Raw genomic sequence first — 19,878 nt, 5'->3', positions numbered from 1 at the left:
AAAAACCAAAGGCTAAGTTAACTGAAAAGGTAATTAAAGGGAAAAGTTGAGTCGAACCATTGCACTTTGACCATTGCAATATCCACTTCCCCCCAATCTTCATGAACAATTAATAGAGGTATATTGTTCAACTTGTGAAAAAGATTACATTAGTAAAAACTGAAATTAACAAATTAACAAAAACATTAGCGTGCAAAATGATTATGTAAATATAATTCTAAAGGATTTTTCATTAAATGCTTTAGTTAGGCAGGAATTAAATGTTATCATAACCCCAAAATAATGTATGGCAAAAGGAAGAAACTTTAATCTGTGATAGTTAGAGGAGTCACACTTGACTGTAGTCTTAAATTTAAAAACTTCAAGGATTTTTAAACTCAGTAAAGTATCTCCTCTCCAATCTCATTAATTCATCATCATGGAAATTCTGTATGGATACACCATAAATTAGAATATCAACACATAAAAATAAAGAAACATTTTCAATTAATTATTCAGACATTTACTTCAATCAGAGAACTGTCTTAGTTGCAGGTAACATTTAAATTCAAGTCATACTGGTAAAAATGGAAACATTTGAAATCAAATTTAGTCCAATCTCGGCAGAAAACAATCATTTAGTAAATGTTTCCACTCACCATTGTACACACTTTTAAAAATGTAAAAACAATAACACATTAAATTCATAGAAAAGACTTAAAAATTTCCAAAAAAAAAGAAAGAAACAACAATGTGAAGCCTTAGACAATATAATAAGGCTTTTCTGTGGGTTTCTCTTGATGGTATTAGTTACAACATGGTTCCCCTACAAATGAGAATTCAGTCGTGGTATGAATCCTGTTACTTTCCATGCCAAAGCTATGTACAGATGTCAAGATACAATTAGGCACCCAAACATAGTTACCATTGGTTAACCGTGAACTCACTACCCTTTGGGTTTCCAGTTTTCAAATAACATGTTCACATAGTGTTGATCTCAAGGGTCACACAGCTGAAGGATCCCCTGCTGTTACAACTTAAAATCTAAAGTGAACCCTGTCCCCACCTACATTTCTATACACACTTTTAAAAATCGAATTCATCTTCTGTGAACATACACCCTCAAATTTCTCCCAAACTGAATTATCTCTTTCCGACTGGCTTCTCTTCTTTTCCATGGCTCTGTTGATGAGCCTTCAGGTTACTTTCTCTACCAAAGCTCTTCCCACATGTGGGGCAAGTGTGCCGGCCGGCACTATGCGCCCTTGCCATGTGGGCCTCCAGCTGCTCAGGTCGGTTAAAACTCTCCTCACATTCTCCACAAGCGTGAGGCTTGCGCTGCGTGTGCTTCTCTTTCTTATGTGCTCGAAGCTGCGTCAGGCTGGGGAAAGTGAGATCACATTCAGTGCAAGGGATCTGCAGAGCTGGCTGAGGAACAGGTTTCTTGTCATCATTTTCTGCTATATCATCTTCTGCCTTGGGCTCCTGGGTAGATTTGGCTGGGCGTCCTCGTCTTCCTGCTGTCTTCACATCAGCTGTGGCTGCTTTTGCAGAAGTGTCTTCTGAATGGTTGGTTTCCTCAGGCCCCTCTGCCTCTTCCTTCTTTTGCTTCGCTTTCTTTTCACCAGCTGCTCCGGCCTCAGTTTTAGGTGGTCTCCCTCGACGTTTGACGGCGGCACTACCGTTGCAGTGCCGGTCACCTGCGTGGTTCTCCTGATGCTGCAGGAGCTCTGCCTCTTCTTCAAATCCCCTACCACATTTACCACATCGGTAGGTCTTAGTGGAATCCTCTACCTCCTCTCCGTCCATGGGCACAGGGTGCTGGGTCAAACGATGGTTACGCAAAAGTCCAGAGCTTCGAAACATTTCGTTGCATTCTTTGCACACGAATTGACGCTCAGGACATACTTGCCGCCGATGTGTTGTTAGCTTGTGGAAAGAAAGTGGTGCGTGTTGAAATATTAATCATAGGCTTACATTTACAATCATGGATTTCAATCATTTTCTGTTTTAATTCATTTAAAACTTCTCTCACCTCTGAGAATGTGCGGAAGCATTCTTGGCAATGTGCACATTTGAAGGGCTTGTCCTCCTTGTTGTGGGTCGACTGATGTTGTGTCAGTTCCTCAGAGGAGGGGAAGGTTCGATCGCACACGTAGCATGTGAACAGAGTATCGCACTGTTGATGCAAAGGCAATAGGCTTGTGAATATACATTGAAGCAAACCAAACGAATCAACAAATTAAACCAAAAATGTTTGAATTTATCACTCGTTTCTTACAACTACAACTCGTTTATTACAACTATGGAGAGCCCCCGTAAACCACATAGGCAAGAACGTGTTTGTGTGTGTGATGTATATTATATATATTTATTGGTGTATTGCATTAGTTATAATAGCTATATGGTGGCATTATTCATGCTATACCAGTTCTAACAATTAACTGTTACATCTACTATGTTAATAAAATAAAAGGGAAACACAGTGCAAATTCAGTTTTCAGTTTGCCAAGTGTGTCAAATAAAGCTGACACCACAATAGCTGACGCAACTAATAAAGGGACCTTACTATCATTTAAAAACATTAACAGATCATTCAAAAAAACTGAGTCATTTTAACAGAAAAATCAGGTATTTGGTACACGAGTAAAAAAAATTAATCTGATTTTGTAGCAAAAATGTTGGCAGAACATAAAGCTCAACAAAATAAGAACATTAGCACCAAACAAACGTAATCAAGTGTAAAAGAGTGAAGCCAGAGGTGTTTATCAGTCAGTGAGAATGGGATTTACATTCAGTGAACAGACAGCTTTCCTATTTTATTAGTCATTTGATTTGGGTTAATGGATATTTCACCTACAAAACATACATCTGCACACTTCTGTGAAAGTCAGTAGCATTAGAAAAATGCTTTAAAAATGGACACAAAGCAACACAACCTCAATCAATTATGAGAACTGATTCTAGTAAACTAAACTGAGAAATCATTCTGGAGTTGGACACAGAAGTTGAATATTTGCATGAGTATAATATTGAGTATATAAATTTTGTTTTGATCAATTACATTTATTAATTTCAGATGTTTTAATCCAAAGCTACTTAAAAATGAAGAATTTAAAAAGCAGAAGCAAAAATCTTAAGGAGACAATAACACGAGAAACTAGAATAGTAATAGTATATAGAAGTAATAATATTATCTAGAAATATGATCATATCTAATAAAGTCAAACTGTGAATTCTGTAAATGACTGAATCTTAAATAATCAGAGATATGTGTTATGGTGCCATCAAAGTAATACTTCAGCTAACCTGTTGAAGCTGCTGTTTATACTCTTCCCGATGACTCTTCTTCATATGCCTCTCCTTGGCTTTTGAGTTGCAGAAAGTAATAAAACATTGGAAACACTGCAGGCTTTCATGCTGGTCTGAATACAGAGAGAGAGGATGACAAATTCAAACACCAGTATGGGAGACAATGCTAATTACAAGTTTAGAATAAAACAGTGTAACATCAAGATATAAAAAGGGCCAACAGCAGACATATATATATTTTTAAAAGCATAACTTTAAAAAAAAAAAAAGGAATAACTTTTTCAAAGTAATCTTACTCTCCAAGACTTAAAATCATTATTTTTTCCATCCCAGCCTTTTTAGTTTTTTTTTATGCAAGGACACCACTACACTATATACAAAACTGGCTTTATGCAACAGGTGCCCATTAGAAACATACATTTAAACCTGGAGGTCTATCCAAATCCATTCCAGCACTAAATCAGTGATTTTCCTTTATACTCACATGACTGAATGACAGGAGGTGGTGCATGCTGCTGAATGGAGGTGGTGTAGATATCCTCGGTCTTCTCAGAGGGCAGTTCAGCAGGGGCAGCAGCCTCTCCTCCGCCCATTACTATCTCCTCTATATTCAGTATGTTTGAGTCCATTGCGAGGGATTAAGAATTCAATGTACACCTGCTGTAAATGAGATCATAGTCAATGTAATTTATACAAAAATATACGGTATAAACGTATTAAGAGTGTGCTCGTATCACAAAAACCTGTCACCCATTTAAAAAGCGCCACTCATATATTAACGCGAGGATGCAAGTGAATCGTTCAGACAAAAGTTGACACTGCTGAACAAGAAAAAAGTCACCCCAGCCATTAAAACAGACACCATAGCAGACGTGCTTCAAGTAACATATTTACGTACCTTTGTTCCATACACTAAGGACTTACCATAGCAGCAGCCTAAAATATTTGTGCATAAAATAAAAATATGGTTTCATTTTAGAAAAAGTTAGGAGACGAAACGTTTCCAATCGCGCGTTTTAGAGCCGCCTACCGTTTGTTTGCATTAACTAAGCTATGCTAAGCTACATGCTACCGGCTAACGAGGCCTACAGGGGCCTTAAGCTTCTGCAAACCAAACCAATGCTCTGTAGCTAATTTCTAAATGTATTGAAATTAGTCCCACTACCAATTCATCGTAAAAAAAATAATCGTTTGAACGGAGCTATGTGTTTTTTATTTTTTGTTAAACTGCTATTACATTAGCCAGTTGCTGAGTTCGAGGTTAAACTTGGTGAAGACTAACAACCAAGTTCGCTGGCCAAAGGATCTTCAAACAAAGCCCCAAAAGAGGAAAATATTTATATTTTAAGTTCATTCAATTTCAGTCTTAATTTGTTTTAGCAAAATTCTTACCTGAAAGAGAATAACCTTTTTGTCCGGAGGGAAAGGCATAAGCCAGAAATATATATGAAAATAAAGGGGGCGCAAACGTGTAGTTAGTGACCCGCTGTTAAGACTGAAAAAAAACCTGCATCACGTGCCAAAGCGTCCGCTGTACTTTCCATTGTGCTCATAGGAAAGCAGAACAGGTATCCAGATGGCCTGTTTGTCATGTAAAACAAGTTAATGTCTAAAATGATTTAACATTGATAATTGTGTAGCCCATATATAAAAATTGCAGAAGCACAAAAAATAACTATACTATAATTGTATAGGTTAGATATAAATGCATAAAAGAGTTTATTGCAAGACTGAGCTCATACTATAAAATGTAAAAGCTTTTATTTCATACAAATAGATGCCTTTACAATGCACAATGAGCAGGAAGTCAGGAATTATTAAATGAAAACACAACTTTCTAAAAGGACCTTTTCCTTTTAAGAAATAGAAAGCAAACAATGCATGGGACGTGTTCTAATGTTTGGTAGGTTTAAAATACAATACAATTTCAGTAGAAACATAAAAAGGAAATATAACAATCACAATATAACATTCATTAAACATCCAAGTGGGCTTAATTGAGTCATTTTTGCACAGCTACAGAACTTACTACAGAGAAAAATATTTGATCCCCTGCTGATTTTTTACATTTGCCCACTGACAAAGAAATAATCAATCTATAATTTTAATGGTAGGTTTATTTGAACAGTGAGAGACAGAATAACGAAAAAATCCAGAAAAACGCATTTAAAAAAAGTTATAAATTGATTTGCATTTAATGAGTCAAATAAGAATCAGAATCAAAATGAGCTTTATTGGCCAAGTATGTTTACACATACGAGGAATTTGTTTTAGTGACAAAAGCTCCACAGTACAACAGAAAGACAGCAACAGGACAGGACACAGATAATAAAGAATAATATCCAAATATCCAATGTACAAAGCAGCAAAAACACAATATATAATATAGACAACTATGTACGTACAAGTCAAGTATGTGCAAATTAGAAATGAGAAAATAAAAATAAAATGAGTGTGGTGAATGGATAATGTATTATAGTTGTGTGTTCCACCTTCTCCTGAAATCCACAATCATCTCCACAGTTTTGAGCGTATTAAGCTCCAGGTTGTTAAGACTGCACCAGACAGCCAGCTCCTTAACCTCCTGTCTGTAAGCAGACTCGCCACCATCCTGGATGAGGCCGATCAGAGTGGTGTCGTCTGCAAACTTCAGGAGCTTGACAGAGGGGTCTTTAGAGGTGCAGTCGTTGGTGTAGAGGGAGATGAGCAATGGGGAGAGTACGAAGCCCTGTGGAGCTCCAGTGCTGATGGTACGAGTGCTGGATGTGAATTTACCAAGCTTTACTAACTGCTGTCTGTCTGTCAGGAAGCTGTTGATCCACTGACAGACGGAGGTTTGGACGGAGAGCTGGGTTAGTTTATTCTGAATGGTTTCCGTGATGATGGTGTTAAAAGTGGAGCTATAGTCCACAAATAGGATCCTCACATAAGTCCCTGGTCTGTCCAGATGCTTCAGGATGAAGTGTAGTCCCATGTTGACTGCATCATCCACAGACCTGTAAGGGACCAGTGATGTCCTTCAGATAAGCCAAAACCAGTCTTTCAAATGATTTCATGGCTACAGACGTTAGGGCCACAGGTCTGTAGTCATTAAGTCCAGTAATTTTTGGTTTCTTTGGGACGGGGATGATGGTGGAGCGTTTGAAGCATGAATGGACTTCACACAGCTCCAGTGACCTGTTGAAGATCTGTGTGAAGATGGGGGCCAGCTGGTCAGCACAGATTTTCAGACAGGCTGGTGACACACCGTCTGGGCCTGGTGCTTTTCTTCTTTTGTTCTTCCTGAAGACCTGGCATACATCTTCTTCACTGATTTGAATTGTAGGTGTGGGGGAGAGGAGGGTTGCTGGAGATGTTAATGGTTGTGTGGAGAGGTGTTTCTGGGCGGGTGTGGGGTGATTTTTCAAAAAGTATAAGTATTTGATCCCCAGTCAATCAGCAAGATTTCTGGCTCTCAGGTATCTACAGGTAAGGAGCTGAGATTACGAGCCCTCTCTTAAAGGGAGTGCTCCTAATCTCAGGTTGTTACCTGTATAAAAGACAACCTTTTATACAGGTAACAAGCAATCAATCAATCAGACTCCAAACTCTCCACCACGGCCAAGACCAAAGAGCTGTCCAAGGATGTCAGGGACAAGATTGTAGACTTACACAAGGCTAGAATGGGCTACAAGACCATCGCCAAGCAGCTTGGTGAGAAAGTGACAACAGTTGGTGTGATTATTCGCAAATGGAAGAAACACAAAATAACGGTCAATCTCCCTCGGTCTGGGGCTCCATGCAAGATCTCACCTTGTGGAGTTTCAATGATCATGAGAACGGTGAGGAATCAGCCCAGAACTACACGGGAGGATCTTGTCAATGATCTCAAGGCAGCTGGGACCATAGTCACCAAGAAAACAATTGGTAACACTACACCGTGAAGGACTGAAATCCTGCAGCGCCCGCAATGTCCCCCTGCTCAAGAAAGCACATGTACAGGGCCGTCTCAAGTTTGCCAATGATTCAGAGGAGAACTGGGTGAAAGTGTTGTGGTCAAATGAGACCAAAATCGAGCTCTTTGGCATCAACTCAACTCGCCGTGTTTGGAGGAGGAGGAATGCTGCCTATGACCCCAAGAACACCATCCCCACCATCAAACATGGAGGTGGAAACATTATGCTTTGGGGGTGTTTTTCTGCTAAGGGGACAGGATAACTTCACCACATCAAAGGGACGATGGACGGGGCCATGTACCGTCAGGGCCAGGGCATTGAAGCCAGCCGGGGCATTGAAAATGGGTCGTGGATGGGTATTCCAGCATGACAATGACCCAAAACACACGGCCAAGGCAACAAAGGAGTTGCTCAAGAAGCAGCATATTAAGGTCCTGAAGTGGCCTAGCCAGTCTCCAGACCTTAATCCCATAGAAAATCTGTGGAGGGAGCTGAAGGTTCGAGTTGCAAAACGTCAGCCTCGAAACCTTAATGAATTGGAGAGGATCTGCAAAGAGGAGTGGGACAAAATTCATCCTGAGATGTGTGCGAACCTGGTGGCCAACTACAAGAAAGATCTGACCTCTGTGATTGCCAACAAGGGTTTTGCCACCAAGTATTAAGTCATGTTTTGTGAAGGGGTCAAATAATTATTTGACTCATTAAAATGCAAATCAATTTATAACTTTTTTGAAATGCGTTTTTCTGGATTTTTTTTCTTGTTATTCTTTCTCTCACTGTTCAAATAAACCTACCATTAAAATTAAAAATTTAAATTAAATTTTTTTCCCCACAGTATGGATGGCTCAGGATTTATTTTGAGTCATGATGAGCAATAACTTAATGTTTAATCATCTTATTTAAGTAAATGAGTAATAAAAGTTTAAGTTACAATGTGCACAGTCTGTACGCCTCATGAAGACCCCTGACTGTGAAACTTTAGGAAGCAGTTATGGTTTCGAGAAATGCACAGGAACACACAGCATTTGAGACACCGCACACGTGATGTTCTCTCACAACCTCGAAAACGACACCTCCTGGCCTCCTCGCCCTCTGCCAGTTGCTCCGGCCAGTGTCCAAAGCCATCATAACGTGTATGTTCATCAGGCAAAGGGGTCTCAAGAACCTGAGAAGGTCCTGAGTTTGTATCTGGACCATGTAGTTTTGGAGCAGGAGGGCAGGGAGGTGACGAGTCTTGTGCGTCAACACCACTGGAGAGAATCAATGCTTTGGCCACCTCCAAACGAAATGCCATAAGTGATAACAGATCTGTAATATGACTGTAATCTTGCTTATACTGTATCCATGCATTTACCAAAACCAGATCGATCAAGTCCCAGAGAACAGACTGTGGCCAAGTGCCGAGTGCTGAGTTTGTGCAGGGAGTGCGATAAAGACTTCTCAAGTCACGGTTGAGATTCGCAGCTTTAATCGCTCTCTCGAAGCCGCTGACAAGAGATGTTGAGCGAGGTTTTTCCTTTACCACTGCTGAAAGGATGAAGCCATGATGACACCTGAAAAGCTTGAGTTTTCCATCAGAGCTCACAAACTCGTCACCTATTTGCCCTCTTGCCCCACCGACCTTACCAGCGCTTTGCACACCAGTCTCTAAAAGATGCTCTAGCATAGAAGGTGTAGAAAGCTCCGGTTTGCAAAGAAACACCATCCCTTCGTTTCTCTCCTTACCTCTAGACACCATTTTCTCAACTACATCTTCTCTATTGGAGTAATCTACACTCAAACTGAAGTCCACAACCAACCCTCCACCATTTATGACAACTGTGTGAAGTAAAGAATGGGTTGGGTGTCTTTGAAAAGGAAGGGGGTACTGGTCTACCCCATAGTTTCCATGTCGCTTCAGTCCCCGACAACCGTCTTGAACTCTTCTAATTAATGACATTACCTTCCACAAAGGATCTGTCTTTAAGTTCGTGCAATTATGTGCTTCTTTGTTACTGTCTGCTTCATTACTCTGTCCAGGCTGGTTTCTGTTCCTTTCTTCAGAATGCTGATCAGAAGCTCCACCAGAACTGGCCAGCTTCACTTTACGAGTGAGCTCACAGAACCTTGAAGCCGACATGGCATCGGAGATCAGAGGTACTCGTGTACAGTCTTCCCAGTAGAGGTTCGTGCTTGGAAACTTTGTAGTAGAAAAACAGACAAAGAGAGATTTTCTGAACAGTTTTTGAGAAAGTACAACAATAAGATGTTAACAATATAATCTTAAAACATACTACTGATTAGACTAAAATATAAAATTTCTATATTTTAAACAATGTAACAATAATTATATATTTTTTAAACGAACCATATATTTTTCAATGTAAAAATCATGGGTTATGGGGGGGGGGGGATAATGGGACATGCAGTTTTTTTTTTCTTCTTTTACACTTTTTAAGCCTTGCACTAATGTTAAACCCAGGAAAACTAAATGAGTAATAAATAAATATCTGTAAATGCAATAAAAGTGGTGTAGGGGCAGATTTTTTTTTCAGGGCACTTGACAAATTCACATATTAGTGATAAAAACATTCAAAAGAAGTCAAACAAATTCACATTATTTAATAAACTGTTTTAGAATTGTGCTTTATCTGACTATTTGAAATCTTTTTTTCCATGATTGAAATATTAAAGACCATGGTTTGTCACCATCTTTTAGGAGTGACCCATTTTTCAAATGTTGTCATGTACTAACCTTTAGAGTTCCCATTGCAATATGGATTCCCACATACTGTGCAACCTCTTTTTCTGTAACAAGGTTTGGCAGTTTTGATGTTTCCCTTGTGCAAATAGCAATTTCTTTCCACGTGTCCAAACTAAAATACTGATTAAAGTAGTTAATGGGCTTCCAGTTGAGCTGCCTCTCTGGTTCTGAGTAACTTGTTTGGGAGGCAGCCACGTTTCTAAAGAAAAGAGAAAAAACTCCTGTTAAAGACTGCTGAGTGACAGTAATTTGGCATTCCTAGTATTTTATGCTATGCCAACCAATACTCACGTTCTCCCACTTGGATCACATCTCTCTCTGACATTTTGATGTACTGTACCATTACTCTGTATTCCATGGTAACAGGACATCACAATAGTTTCGGCTTCTGGTTCAGAGTGGACATTATCTGCCTCATCCGTGTCTGAATTCTCAGAAAGTAATTCTAAAAAGTCTTGAGTTCTCTGCTGTTCAGAATTAACATCACCTACAAAAACAATAAAGCACACTCTGAAACTAAGCTCACAGGACAGACCACACATTAAAGCATTAAACTTCCTATTCTTTTATTTACCCTCTTCAGATGTTGTGTATAGATGCTGCAAGTCCATTTGTACTGAACCCACCCTGATTTCATCACATTCTTCAATTCCAGATGAAGCCCCTACAGGTGTTAGAGTTGGGAAGTTTTAGGTGGGACAGGTGAATGAAAAAACCAAAAACATTGCAATTAACAGTGCAATGAAGTCTCTCACCTGCAAGTTCCTCCGAATTCAAGCACATACGATCCGCTTGAGGAGGCTCCACTAAATGCTCCCTCTCTTCCTCCTTAACAGGATAAAATATACATTGCTTGCTGTAGGGCTGCAGGGGTACTACATGAGAGTCCGAAGATGGGCCATCTCTGTTCTTGTCTGAAAGAGGAACAGAAGAATTTGCAAAATAAATTAAGATTTTGATTTTATACACAATTTTAGGTTTTGCAAGATTTTGCAGATAAGCTGCTCCAACAATTTTCCTGATACAACTGTATTAGAACAGAAACTAATATTTATTCAGTTAAAAAATGTAGTTAAAACTGACCTTGACATGCAACACGATGATGGACGGGCTGACGTGTCTGAAACATCTCATTTGTAGTCAAGTGGTCTTCATCTTTGACAAAAAACATTTGTACTCCACGCATCGCACTACTCTCAGAAGAAATCAGACTGTGGTGAGCCAGATTTGAAGAACGTTCTTCTATTTTCACGTCAGATGATGTGTTTGCCTTGAATGAGAACATTAGGTAACTCTGATATATAATACACATACTGTATACATTACATGACACAATAAATACTCAATACTCTCTAAAAGGGTTTAAAAGTCAGTACTCATATGTTAAAGGACAACATCTGAAGAGTCTGGAAAACATGCAAAATCACTCACCCTAGTCCGACTCTGGGGGTTTGGATTCTCCATATTTCTCTCACGAGCTGTCAAGAATTTTTCCAGTATGATTCCAGGAGAGCTGCCATCTCGAACCAGCTCTCTAGATTCTTCAAATGAACTGTCTTCAGAGTTTACAATATCCATTACACTTGTGGTAACAGAGTCCAACTCAAAAACAACCTGTTCCTCAGGAGCCTCCTCAGAAGACGATGGTTGACAAGTTTCAGAGGCATTAACTTCATTCATGTCCTTTTCTTTATTCTTTTCCTCCGGAGTATCAAGTACACACAAATGATGGAGAACTTGGCATTCTTGTGGATCCTTATTTCCTTCCATGTCCTTTATACTTCTGTTTTCAGTGCTAGTTCTTCTTCCAAGCAGTTTCTTTCCCCGGCTTCTTCCAACTCCTTTTTTACCTTTTGTCGTAGAATTTTCTCCCATCACTATTATATGATCATCAACTCGACGAACAAGTACCTCCTCTTCTTCTTGCTTTATCTCTGGTTCAGTAAGAACATTTTGAGACAATGCTACACTGGCATCTTTTGCGGACTCTTGAGATTGAGAACACAAATTGCTCACTTCACTTTCATGCTCTTGAGAGACACTCGAAATGTTACCTATCTGAGTGTTATGGTTGTCATCTGCATTTTTTTCTCCAACCATGACTAAATTCACCTCTAAGGGCAGTTCTTCTTTAATTTCTTCCTCTGCTGCATCTTTGAGTTCAGCGCAAGAAGTTTCAGTGATGGACCCGACCTCATGGCACTGTTCTTTTTGTGACACAATCTCACTAGTATTTTCTGTGAGCTCCTGGGGCATGATACTTTTGCTTAAGGCTGGGGTTGAGGCCTGTGAAGGGATCTTGCAAACTTCTAAAGGATTTTGCACAGGAGGCTGCTCAAGTCCAGAAACAATTCCTTCAACATCTTTGTCTCCTTCTTGTTCTTTTCCTTCAACACCACCAGAAGCAAGTGTCAAAGAAGGAGACGGACTTAATGCTAGGAATGAAAGTCTTTCTCCCACAATCTCCCCCACCTCAGTCTCCATGTCCCAATCTGTTGCAACCTGAATTTCAAAGACATTAGTTGGAATACATTTTTCATTAGGACCAGGTCTTACGACTCGTTTTTTAGCAACATCAATTGTCTCATCTGGGAAGGCTGCCTTTCCAGCTGAGTGCCAGGATGCCATATGTTCCTGTAAAGCAGACACTTCTGAGAATGTCTTTCCACAGTCCTGGCACCCAAGAGTAAGTTGAGAATATGGAGGGCTCAATGCAATTTCCTGGTCTATCTTTGTAGGAGCTTTGCGTTTCCGTACAATTTTGGGCTTTGTAGTCACAGAACCAGGGCTGTTCTCAAAATAGGCCATTTCAAATGAAAGGGGCTCTACCTGACACTGTAACAAATTATTTCCACCTGATTTTGTTTTCTTTTGGTGTGTTGCATTCAAGGATTTGTTCGGTGCAGTTTTTGTTTTTTTCCGCACCTTGTTATCACACTTGCTTGAGGGTGACTTCTCGAGTTCAGTAGCATCCAACTTGTGTACCTTCAGCTGAGGCTGCTTGTGACCTTTTAATAAGAGTAATGCTTGTTTCTCCATGTGAGCCAGATCTGGTACATTAGGTCTAGATTTTGCCTGTGTTATTTTATGCTTTGGTAATTTGTGGGTATTTTTCATCAAACGATCATTTTTGGTTTTCCTAACCTTAGGTTTCTTGGGATATTCATTTTCAGATGTTTTTCCTTGCTTCTTTTTCTTTTGTACAGGTACCAGTGTTTCATCTTGGTGAGCCTCCTGGATAGAGTTTGACTTCTTGTCCAAGTTGTTTTGATTCTTAATTTTTCTCTTCTGGGGTTTCACTTGTTGTGTTGCTTCTGTCTCCACCAAAACAGTGTCTGATGAATTAGTAATTTGACCCGTTGTCTTCACTGCTGCTTCTAAAGGACTTTCAACCCCCTTTCGTTTTTTATCTTTTTGGTTAAAATCCAATTTATTGTCATGCTGAGACAAAATAGGAACTTGGTCTTGATTGCTAATTTGCTGGTTCTGTTTGGTTTTTGATGTTTTTATTACCTTCGGTGTAGAGGTTTTTTTCTTCTCAGCTGGTCCAAATCTGACAAGTTTTTTGTTCTTCGCCTTTTCTCTTTTTTTAGTAATTACTTTTGATGTACTTTTTGAAGTATTAACTTTCTTGGTTGTTGCTACCTTACCACCACATACTTCACTTGTCTCTTTAGTCTCTATTTTGTCAGCCAATTGTTTCTTAGATCTTTTTTTCTTTGTTGGAAGTTTCTTCTGAACAAAAGGGCAGTCCTGTAAACTGGCTCTAGTCTGGTCTGGTGTTAGCACAGAGCTTTGTTGAAGGTCAATTACAGTGTCATTCTGCACAGTGCTGAGAGAATCAAGCTGAAGTTGTGGTTCCACTGGCATGGATGGTTCCTTCTCTGACTCAGCTTGGTACTTTTGAGCTCGGATCTCCTGAAGTTCTTGAGGTTCACTTAATTTGCCTACGTCACACTGTTCACTTATCACCAGTGACTCCGATTCTACTAACAATTCTATGGAATCTAGAATTTGTTTAGGACATGGCGTCTCTACATTGGTAACCGTTTCCTCTAATGCTACTGTGTCAACTGGCACATTGTCCTCCTCCACATTGTGAGACTTTGCAGTTTCCGGTTGAGGAATTAAAGGTGGTTCATTATTACTTTCTGAAGCTGCAATGCCTTGTGTGACTGGAATAAGTTCCTCTGCTATTTGTGCAATCTTATTAACAGAATCATTCTGTGGTACTTCAACCTGTAAAGGTGTTTGATCCAGCAAAACTGAAGTTTCAGTCTGTATTGGTATAAGTTCAAGATGAATTTCATCCATTTGCATCAGTTCAACAGCTGTTACTTGGGTCTCTGAGTTTTCTGATGAAATCATTTTTTCTTCTTGTGACAGAACAGTTTCCTTTTGTCGCAAATCTCCAATTTCTGCTGACAATTGAAGGTTAATTTGCTCTGTTTTCGATGAGTCTGTGTCAGATTTCTTACATTGTGTTGGCTGAACGGTTGACTCTGTAAAATTCACATGTAATGGTTGCATTAATGGCTGTGAATGGGGTGACCCAAAGCTTTGTGGCTGCAAAGGCAATATAACCAACTGATTCACTTTCTGTACATTTCCAAGTTTTTCAATTAGCCTTTTAATTTGCTCAGGATCCAGTTTATTCATTTGCTGTGGTGCAGGTCCAAAAGTTTCCATGATCAGAGTCTGTGGTTGTCCATTTGTGGTCTGTGTCAGAGCAGGTCCAGGTGGCTTTAGTTGTGGCACCAACACAGTGCTACTTTGCGACTCTTGAGAGTGTTTATTTTTGATGTGAAGAAGTTGTGCTTTAGAAGTCTTGAAGACTGCAGCACACAGTGAGCATGGGAATTTGCACTCATTTTTTCCTGCAGAATAATTAAGTATAAATAAATAAAATGGTCACCACAACATTTACATTTAACAATCTGCGATGACACAGAATGTTTAAAGAGGATCCATCGTTATCTTTCTAATCAGGTTTGATTTTTAAAATGAGTGACGCAAGCACAGTATAATATAAGAATGCACAATTTATTGGTTCTTTATTGGTTATCAGCAGGTATTAAAATTTGTTATCTTTATTGTACATATCAGCAGATATTGGATGTTAGATCACCTTTGATGTCTTTTTAGTGTTTTAAAGTTTGTCATTTACCTTTATCTCTTTTTTTCTTTGTGGTGGTTGAAGCATTTGTCTGGTCATCCTGGTTATCTTCTTTCTGATGTTTTTCTAAGTGGTGCTGAAGAGACTTGGATGCAGAAAACTTTCTACCACATTGTTTGTGCATGCAAACAAAAGGCTTTTCTGCTGTGTGTACCCGTTGGTGGTATCTGAGCAAAGTAAAAGTTTTGAAAGGCTTGCCACACTCCGAGCAGGTGTATCCATGTTTGCTGAAGTGTATTTTTTTTTTGTGACTTGTTAGCTCACAGGATTGGTAGAAGGCCTCATGACAGAACGGGCACTTAAACCGCTCGTTTCCTGTGTGTGTGCGTTGATGGGCCATGAGTTCTGTGGAGGAGGCGTAATGCTGATCACAAACATAGCAAGTAAAGAGTGCATCTCCCAGAATGCACTGTTGATACTCTGCAGGGTGGCTCATTTTAAGGTGCCGTTCTTTGCTTTTGGAGTCACTGAAGATGATGTGACATTCTAGGCACTGTAGTGACAGTTGGGATGCTAGAAGTTGGTATTAAAAACAAAACAATGCATATTAGAAAAGTGAGTCACAGAAAGAGCAAGTTATGGCATTTTGATTAAAAATTAATTAAATTAATATTAAAAAATTAAATGTATGAATATTTCAAATTAACACCAGTAATATTCATTAAGAAAATAATATCAAGTTCAGTTTCATGCCAACTTTAACATTTGTAAATTCATTAGAGGTCAAAAGTTTACACCCCCTTTCAGAATCTGCAAAATGTTAATTATTTTACCAAAATAAGAGGGATCATACAAAATGCATGTTATTGTATATTTGGTACTGAGCTGAATAAGACATTTCACATAAAATATGTTCACATATAGTCCACAAGAGAAAATAATTTCTAAGTGAAAACATTTTAACAAAATGGAGATGTGTAAATTTTTCTTATTTTACTGTATGATTATAAAATCATACAGTCATTCATACATTCAAGGGTTCAAATACACAAAAATGCTGAAAAAACAAAAGAATTTGTTAGACCTGAAAGATTTTTCTGAAGAATAGCAGGCAGTTAAACTGTTCAGGACAAACAAGGGACTCATGAACAATTATAACTAAACAAAAAAACACAGCTGAGCCTGTGGATCATTCAGGTAACAACAAAGTATTAAGAATAAAGGGGATGTAAACTTTTGAACAGGTTCATTTTTATAAATTCAACTATTATCTTCTCTTGTGGACTATATGTAAACTTATTTAAAGGTGCCATAGGTGATTGTCTTTAGAAAATGTTTTTGTTATTCTGGTTGAACGTCCCTTCACATCCTGATAGCAATCATTAAGTTCAGTGGTCTAAATGTATTTATATATTCTGTGGAAGGTGTAGGACCAAGAAATGTTCGTCCAATCAAAATGTTCGGTCCGAGCGTTTTAAGTGGCTTTCCTACCTGCCTGTCAACGTATGTATTGTACCTCTGTATACCAGAACAAGAATGGCAGGCAAACATAATCAACCTGATCTTCCTTCCTGGTATTGTAGTACTTTTACTAACTGTGCTATAAAGTTTTCTCACTGGTGAATGACAAATGATGTAGCCCAGCGGTTCCCAATTCTTAGTTTCCCGCGCTTAGTTAACACACCTGATTCAGATAACCAGCTCGTTAGAAGAGAGCTACAGTTGGGCAAAAAAGTATTTAGTCAGCCACGAATTGTGCAAGTTCTCCCACTTAAAAAGATGAGAGAGGCCTGTAATTTTCATCATAGGTACACTTCAACTATGAGAGACAGAATGGGGGAAAGAATCCAGGAAATCACATTGTAGGATTTTTTATTAATTAATTGGTAAATTCCTCTGTAAAATATCTCCTATTGCACCTTTAATGTGAAATATCTTATTCAGATCAGTCCTAAATAATAACATGTATTTTGTATGATCCCTCTTATTTTGGTAAAATAATTTACATTTTGCAGATTCTGAAAGGGGGATGTAAACTTTTGACCTCAACTGTATATGACGACCATAACAACATTTTATCTATACTATGGGGAAACACACATAAGAGTCAAATTACTTACAGGTGAGAGGTATTACTTTGGCCATGTCAATTTTCAAAGGGTTAAATTTGTCCTTCTTTGCAGGGATGTTCTTTCTGTCTGCATTATATACAGTACTTCCAGTTGATGATTTAATATTGGCACAACTTTTTGGTGTTTCATTAGAGCTTATGGGCTCTACAGGCACACAACTTGCAGCCGTCACGTCTGATGAGCTTGTTTCATTGGATGCATGCTCACATTCCACTTCTGTCACAGTATCCGAACTCGACTCAGCCAGACTTGACTGATTTTTGCAATGAAAGTCTTCAACGTTGTCAGTTTCATCTGTTCCCTCTTTAACAGCTTCAGGTTGTGTGCTGTTCTCTTCTGTTACTACAGGAAGTGCACAATGCTCCACTGTTTCCTCTACAGGTGTTATAGGCTCTATTATTGGTGGAGCTGGGACATATAGGTCCAGCTTCAACTCAAGGCCACTGTTTCTTTCTGTACCCTCTGTAGCCTCTATTCCATGTATAATATTATCTAATGGTGCTTGCAAAGGAGAGAGGCGGTCTGAAAGTGAAAGGTGCTCATTGTGCAGATTTGTTTCAGGAGCAGATGGTTCACAGAGTGGGTCATTAGCAAGCTCCATGATGCTCAACTTCTTGTTAAATTGAATTCAGGTCTCTAAAGTTCTCCTAAAACAGAAAGTATGCAAGTTAATTTACAAAAATAAGAGGAACACACTAAAAATATGCACATCTAAAGTCACAATGCACCACACAGTTTTGAACTAACAAAAAAATAACCAAAATGTATGGTTGTATAAATCTAACTTTAGATTTTTTTTTAGACATGTTAGCATGTAAATATCAATAATTAGCATGGTCGAGGAAGTGTGCCTATAGAGCCCAGTCATATCTAAGTTTTTTAAGGATATCTGAATAGCCTTCCAATAAAGTGGGCCTTATACATTAACCTCTCATCTCATCTCTCGTTTTGACATATATATAAATCGTGTAGGCCTAAATGTATTCTAGAAGACCCCAAAAATAAAATTATGAACTTGTAAACGGGCATAATATGGGCACTTTAAACCTACTTGTTTTTTAAATAAGAACGCATTTGAATATAAAATCTTCTAAATTATTTTATTAAATAAACATGTTGATTTTTGATCATTAATCAGGGTAACTAATTAAAAACTGTATTACAGTTATAAAAGTTATAGGCACATACATTTTACATACTGCCACAGATACTTTGTCAGTTTTGCTCTGCAAATGAAGATAGTTCTGAACAATGCCAAAGCAAAATCGGACCACTGCATCTCCGATACAATGCAGTTGTGTTTTTTTCTTCCTAAATCAATCAATGTTTATGAACAAATTGGTAAAATGAATGATTCAATGACTCACACAAAATCATGCTTCCTCTATCAATGTAACCTACAGAAAGGGTCTATGAAAAATCCCACCACTAATACACAGACTGACAGCCTGTCTGGAATACATACAATACATACATATGGAGTGAAACAAATTATGAAAAGTGCTGTTGGATTATACAAGCACTCTCAGCGTTCAATCAATAAAGCTGCAACTGTCTTATAATTAGAATTGTTAGATAAAATAATTGAGTAAATGCAACATTCATGTAATGCAATGTTATGTCATGTAGGCTAATTTAGTAGTCGTTTTGGTGAGGTGTAAATATAAAGAAAGCTGTTCAAGTGGTTATTGATATGATACATCTGCTGCTTATGAATGTACATAATAACTAGGTTTTGTCCAGTTCACAGGTTCAATAAAATCATTTGAGCAACGAAGGAAAGAGAAGTCGAAATGAACACGACTACAAGAATGTGGCTGTTTACTCTCGTTCGTGCATCGGTTAGAGCCTTCCATGTTTCACCAACAAGAGGATTTGCTGTTCTGACCCATTGTGTGCAAAACTGCCTGTTATATGGCGAGTGTTTGTGACTCCACAGCAATGCATTAACTGCCCCATTATAAACCCCAACTCACCGATTTTCTTTTTCATCCTCCCAGCATCTTTTCTACTCTGCATTTTCTTGATAGACCATTGATTTTGCCATTATCTGATGGGCTTTATGCGAGATCGCCGTATCACAACACTGATATGCAGTTGTGTGACGTCACGCACAAACTGAGATTCTACGTGGGAGTTGTAGTTCACAGAAACAGTTGTAGTCCTTGAAAAAAAAAAATAGTAGTTTCAGTGATCGCATCGCATTCGCACCTCAGAAACTGGTGGGGCGAAATGTAGAGGTAAGCTGATATTTATCTAAGATATTTCGTTAATATCAGAGCATTATATAGGGCAAAGCACTGAGGTCACATGCACTTTATGATGCACAAAAAAAATCTTTATTGTTCACTGTCAACTGACTAAATTACCATGTTTTCACAAAGTATAATATATATACACAGTGCCCTCCATACGTTTTGGGACAGTAAAGACAAAATAGCTCTGTTTGCTGTGGAGTCAAGAAATCTGTAAATATGATTAAAAGATGAATATGAGACAAGTGAAGTGACATACTGCCAAGTATGGTGACCCATACTCGGAATTCGTGCTCTGCATTTAACCCATCCAACGTGCACACACACAGCAGTGAACACACACACACACCGTGAACACACACAGCAGTGAACACACACACACACCGTGAACACACACCCGGAGCAG

General features: G+C 38.7%; 2 protein-coding genes across 5 annotated transcripts; both read right to left on the bottom strand.

The window, feature by feature from the left end:
• Positions 1–282: 282 nt before the first annotated feature.
• LOC306877842 (uncharacterized protein) lies at positions 283–4,912 on the bottom strand. Of its 4 annotated transcripts, XM_079429832.1 has the most exons (6): positions 4,684–4,797; positions 4,190–4,227; positions 3,776–3,951; positions 3,289–3,404; positions 2,015–2,158; positions 289–1,908 (listed from the first exon to the last, which is right to left on the bottom strand). In XM_079429832.1, exons 3-6 carry the CDS (start codon positions 3,918–3,920, stop codon positions 1,123–1,125), a joined length of 1,191 nt encoding a protein of 396 aa, XP_079285958.1. In that variant the 5' UTR covers positions 3,921–3,951; positions 4,190–4,227; positions 4,684–4,797; the 3' UTR covers positions 289–1,122. The 4 variants fall into 4 exon arrangements, with proteins under 4 accessions (XP_079285956.1, XP_079285958.1, XP_079285959.1 ...); XM_079429830.1 differs by lacking the exon at positions 4,190–4,227 and having other exon boundaries at positions 283–1,908; positions 4,684–4,842; XM_079429833.1 differs by lacking the exon at positions 4,190–4,227 and having other exon boundaries at positions 3,776–3,948; positions 4,684–4,912.
• Positions 4,913–8,178: 3,266 nt separating this feature from the next.
• Positions 8,179–19,335, bottom strand: LOC306878546 (uncharacterized protein; the record flags this gene model as incomplete). The annotated part of the gene is made up of 10 exons (XM_079430981.1): positions 19,194–19,335; positions 17,206–17,864; positions 15,137–15,658; positions 11,401–14,846; positions 11,053–11,263; positions 10,725–10,883; positions 10,544–10,633; positions 10,261–10,456; positions 9,961–10,168; positions 8,179–9,405 (listed from the first exon to the last, which is right to left on the bottom strand). The coding sequence occupies exons 2-10, from the start codon at positions 17,816–17,818 to the stop codon at positions 8,179–8,181; spliced, it is 6,672 nt and encodes a 2,223-aa protein (XP_079287107.1). The 5' UTR covers positions 17,819–17,864; positions 19,194–19,335.
• Positions 19,336–19,878: the final 543 nt, after the last annotated feature.

This window comes from Barbus barbus, assembly GCF_936440315.1.
Source record: "Barbus barbus genome assembly, chromosome: 12".
NCBI lineage: Eukaryota > Metazoa > Chordata > Actinopteri > Cypriniformes > Cyprinidae > Barbus > Barbus barbus.
The sequence above is the reverse complement of the archived record's forward strand: the minus strand, read 5'-3'. Positions and strand labels throughout refer to the sequence as shown.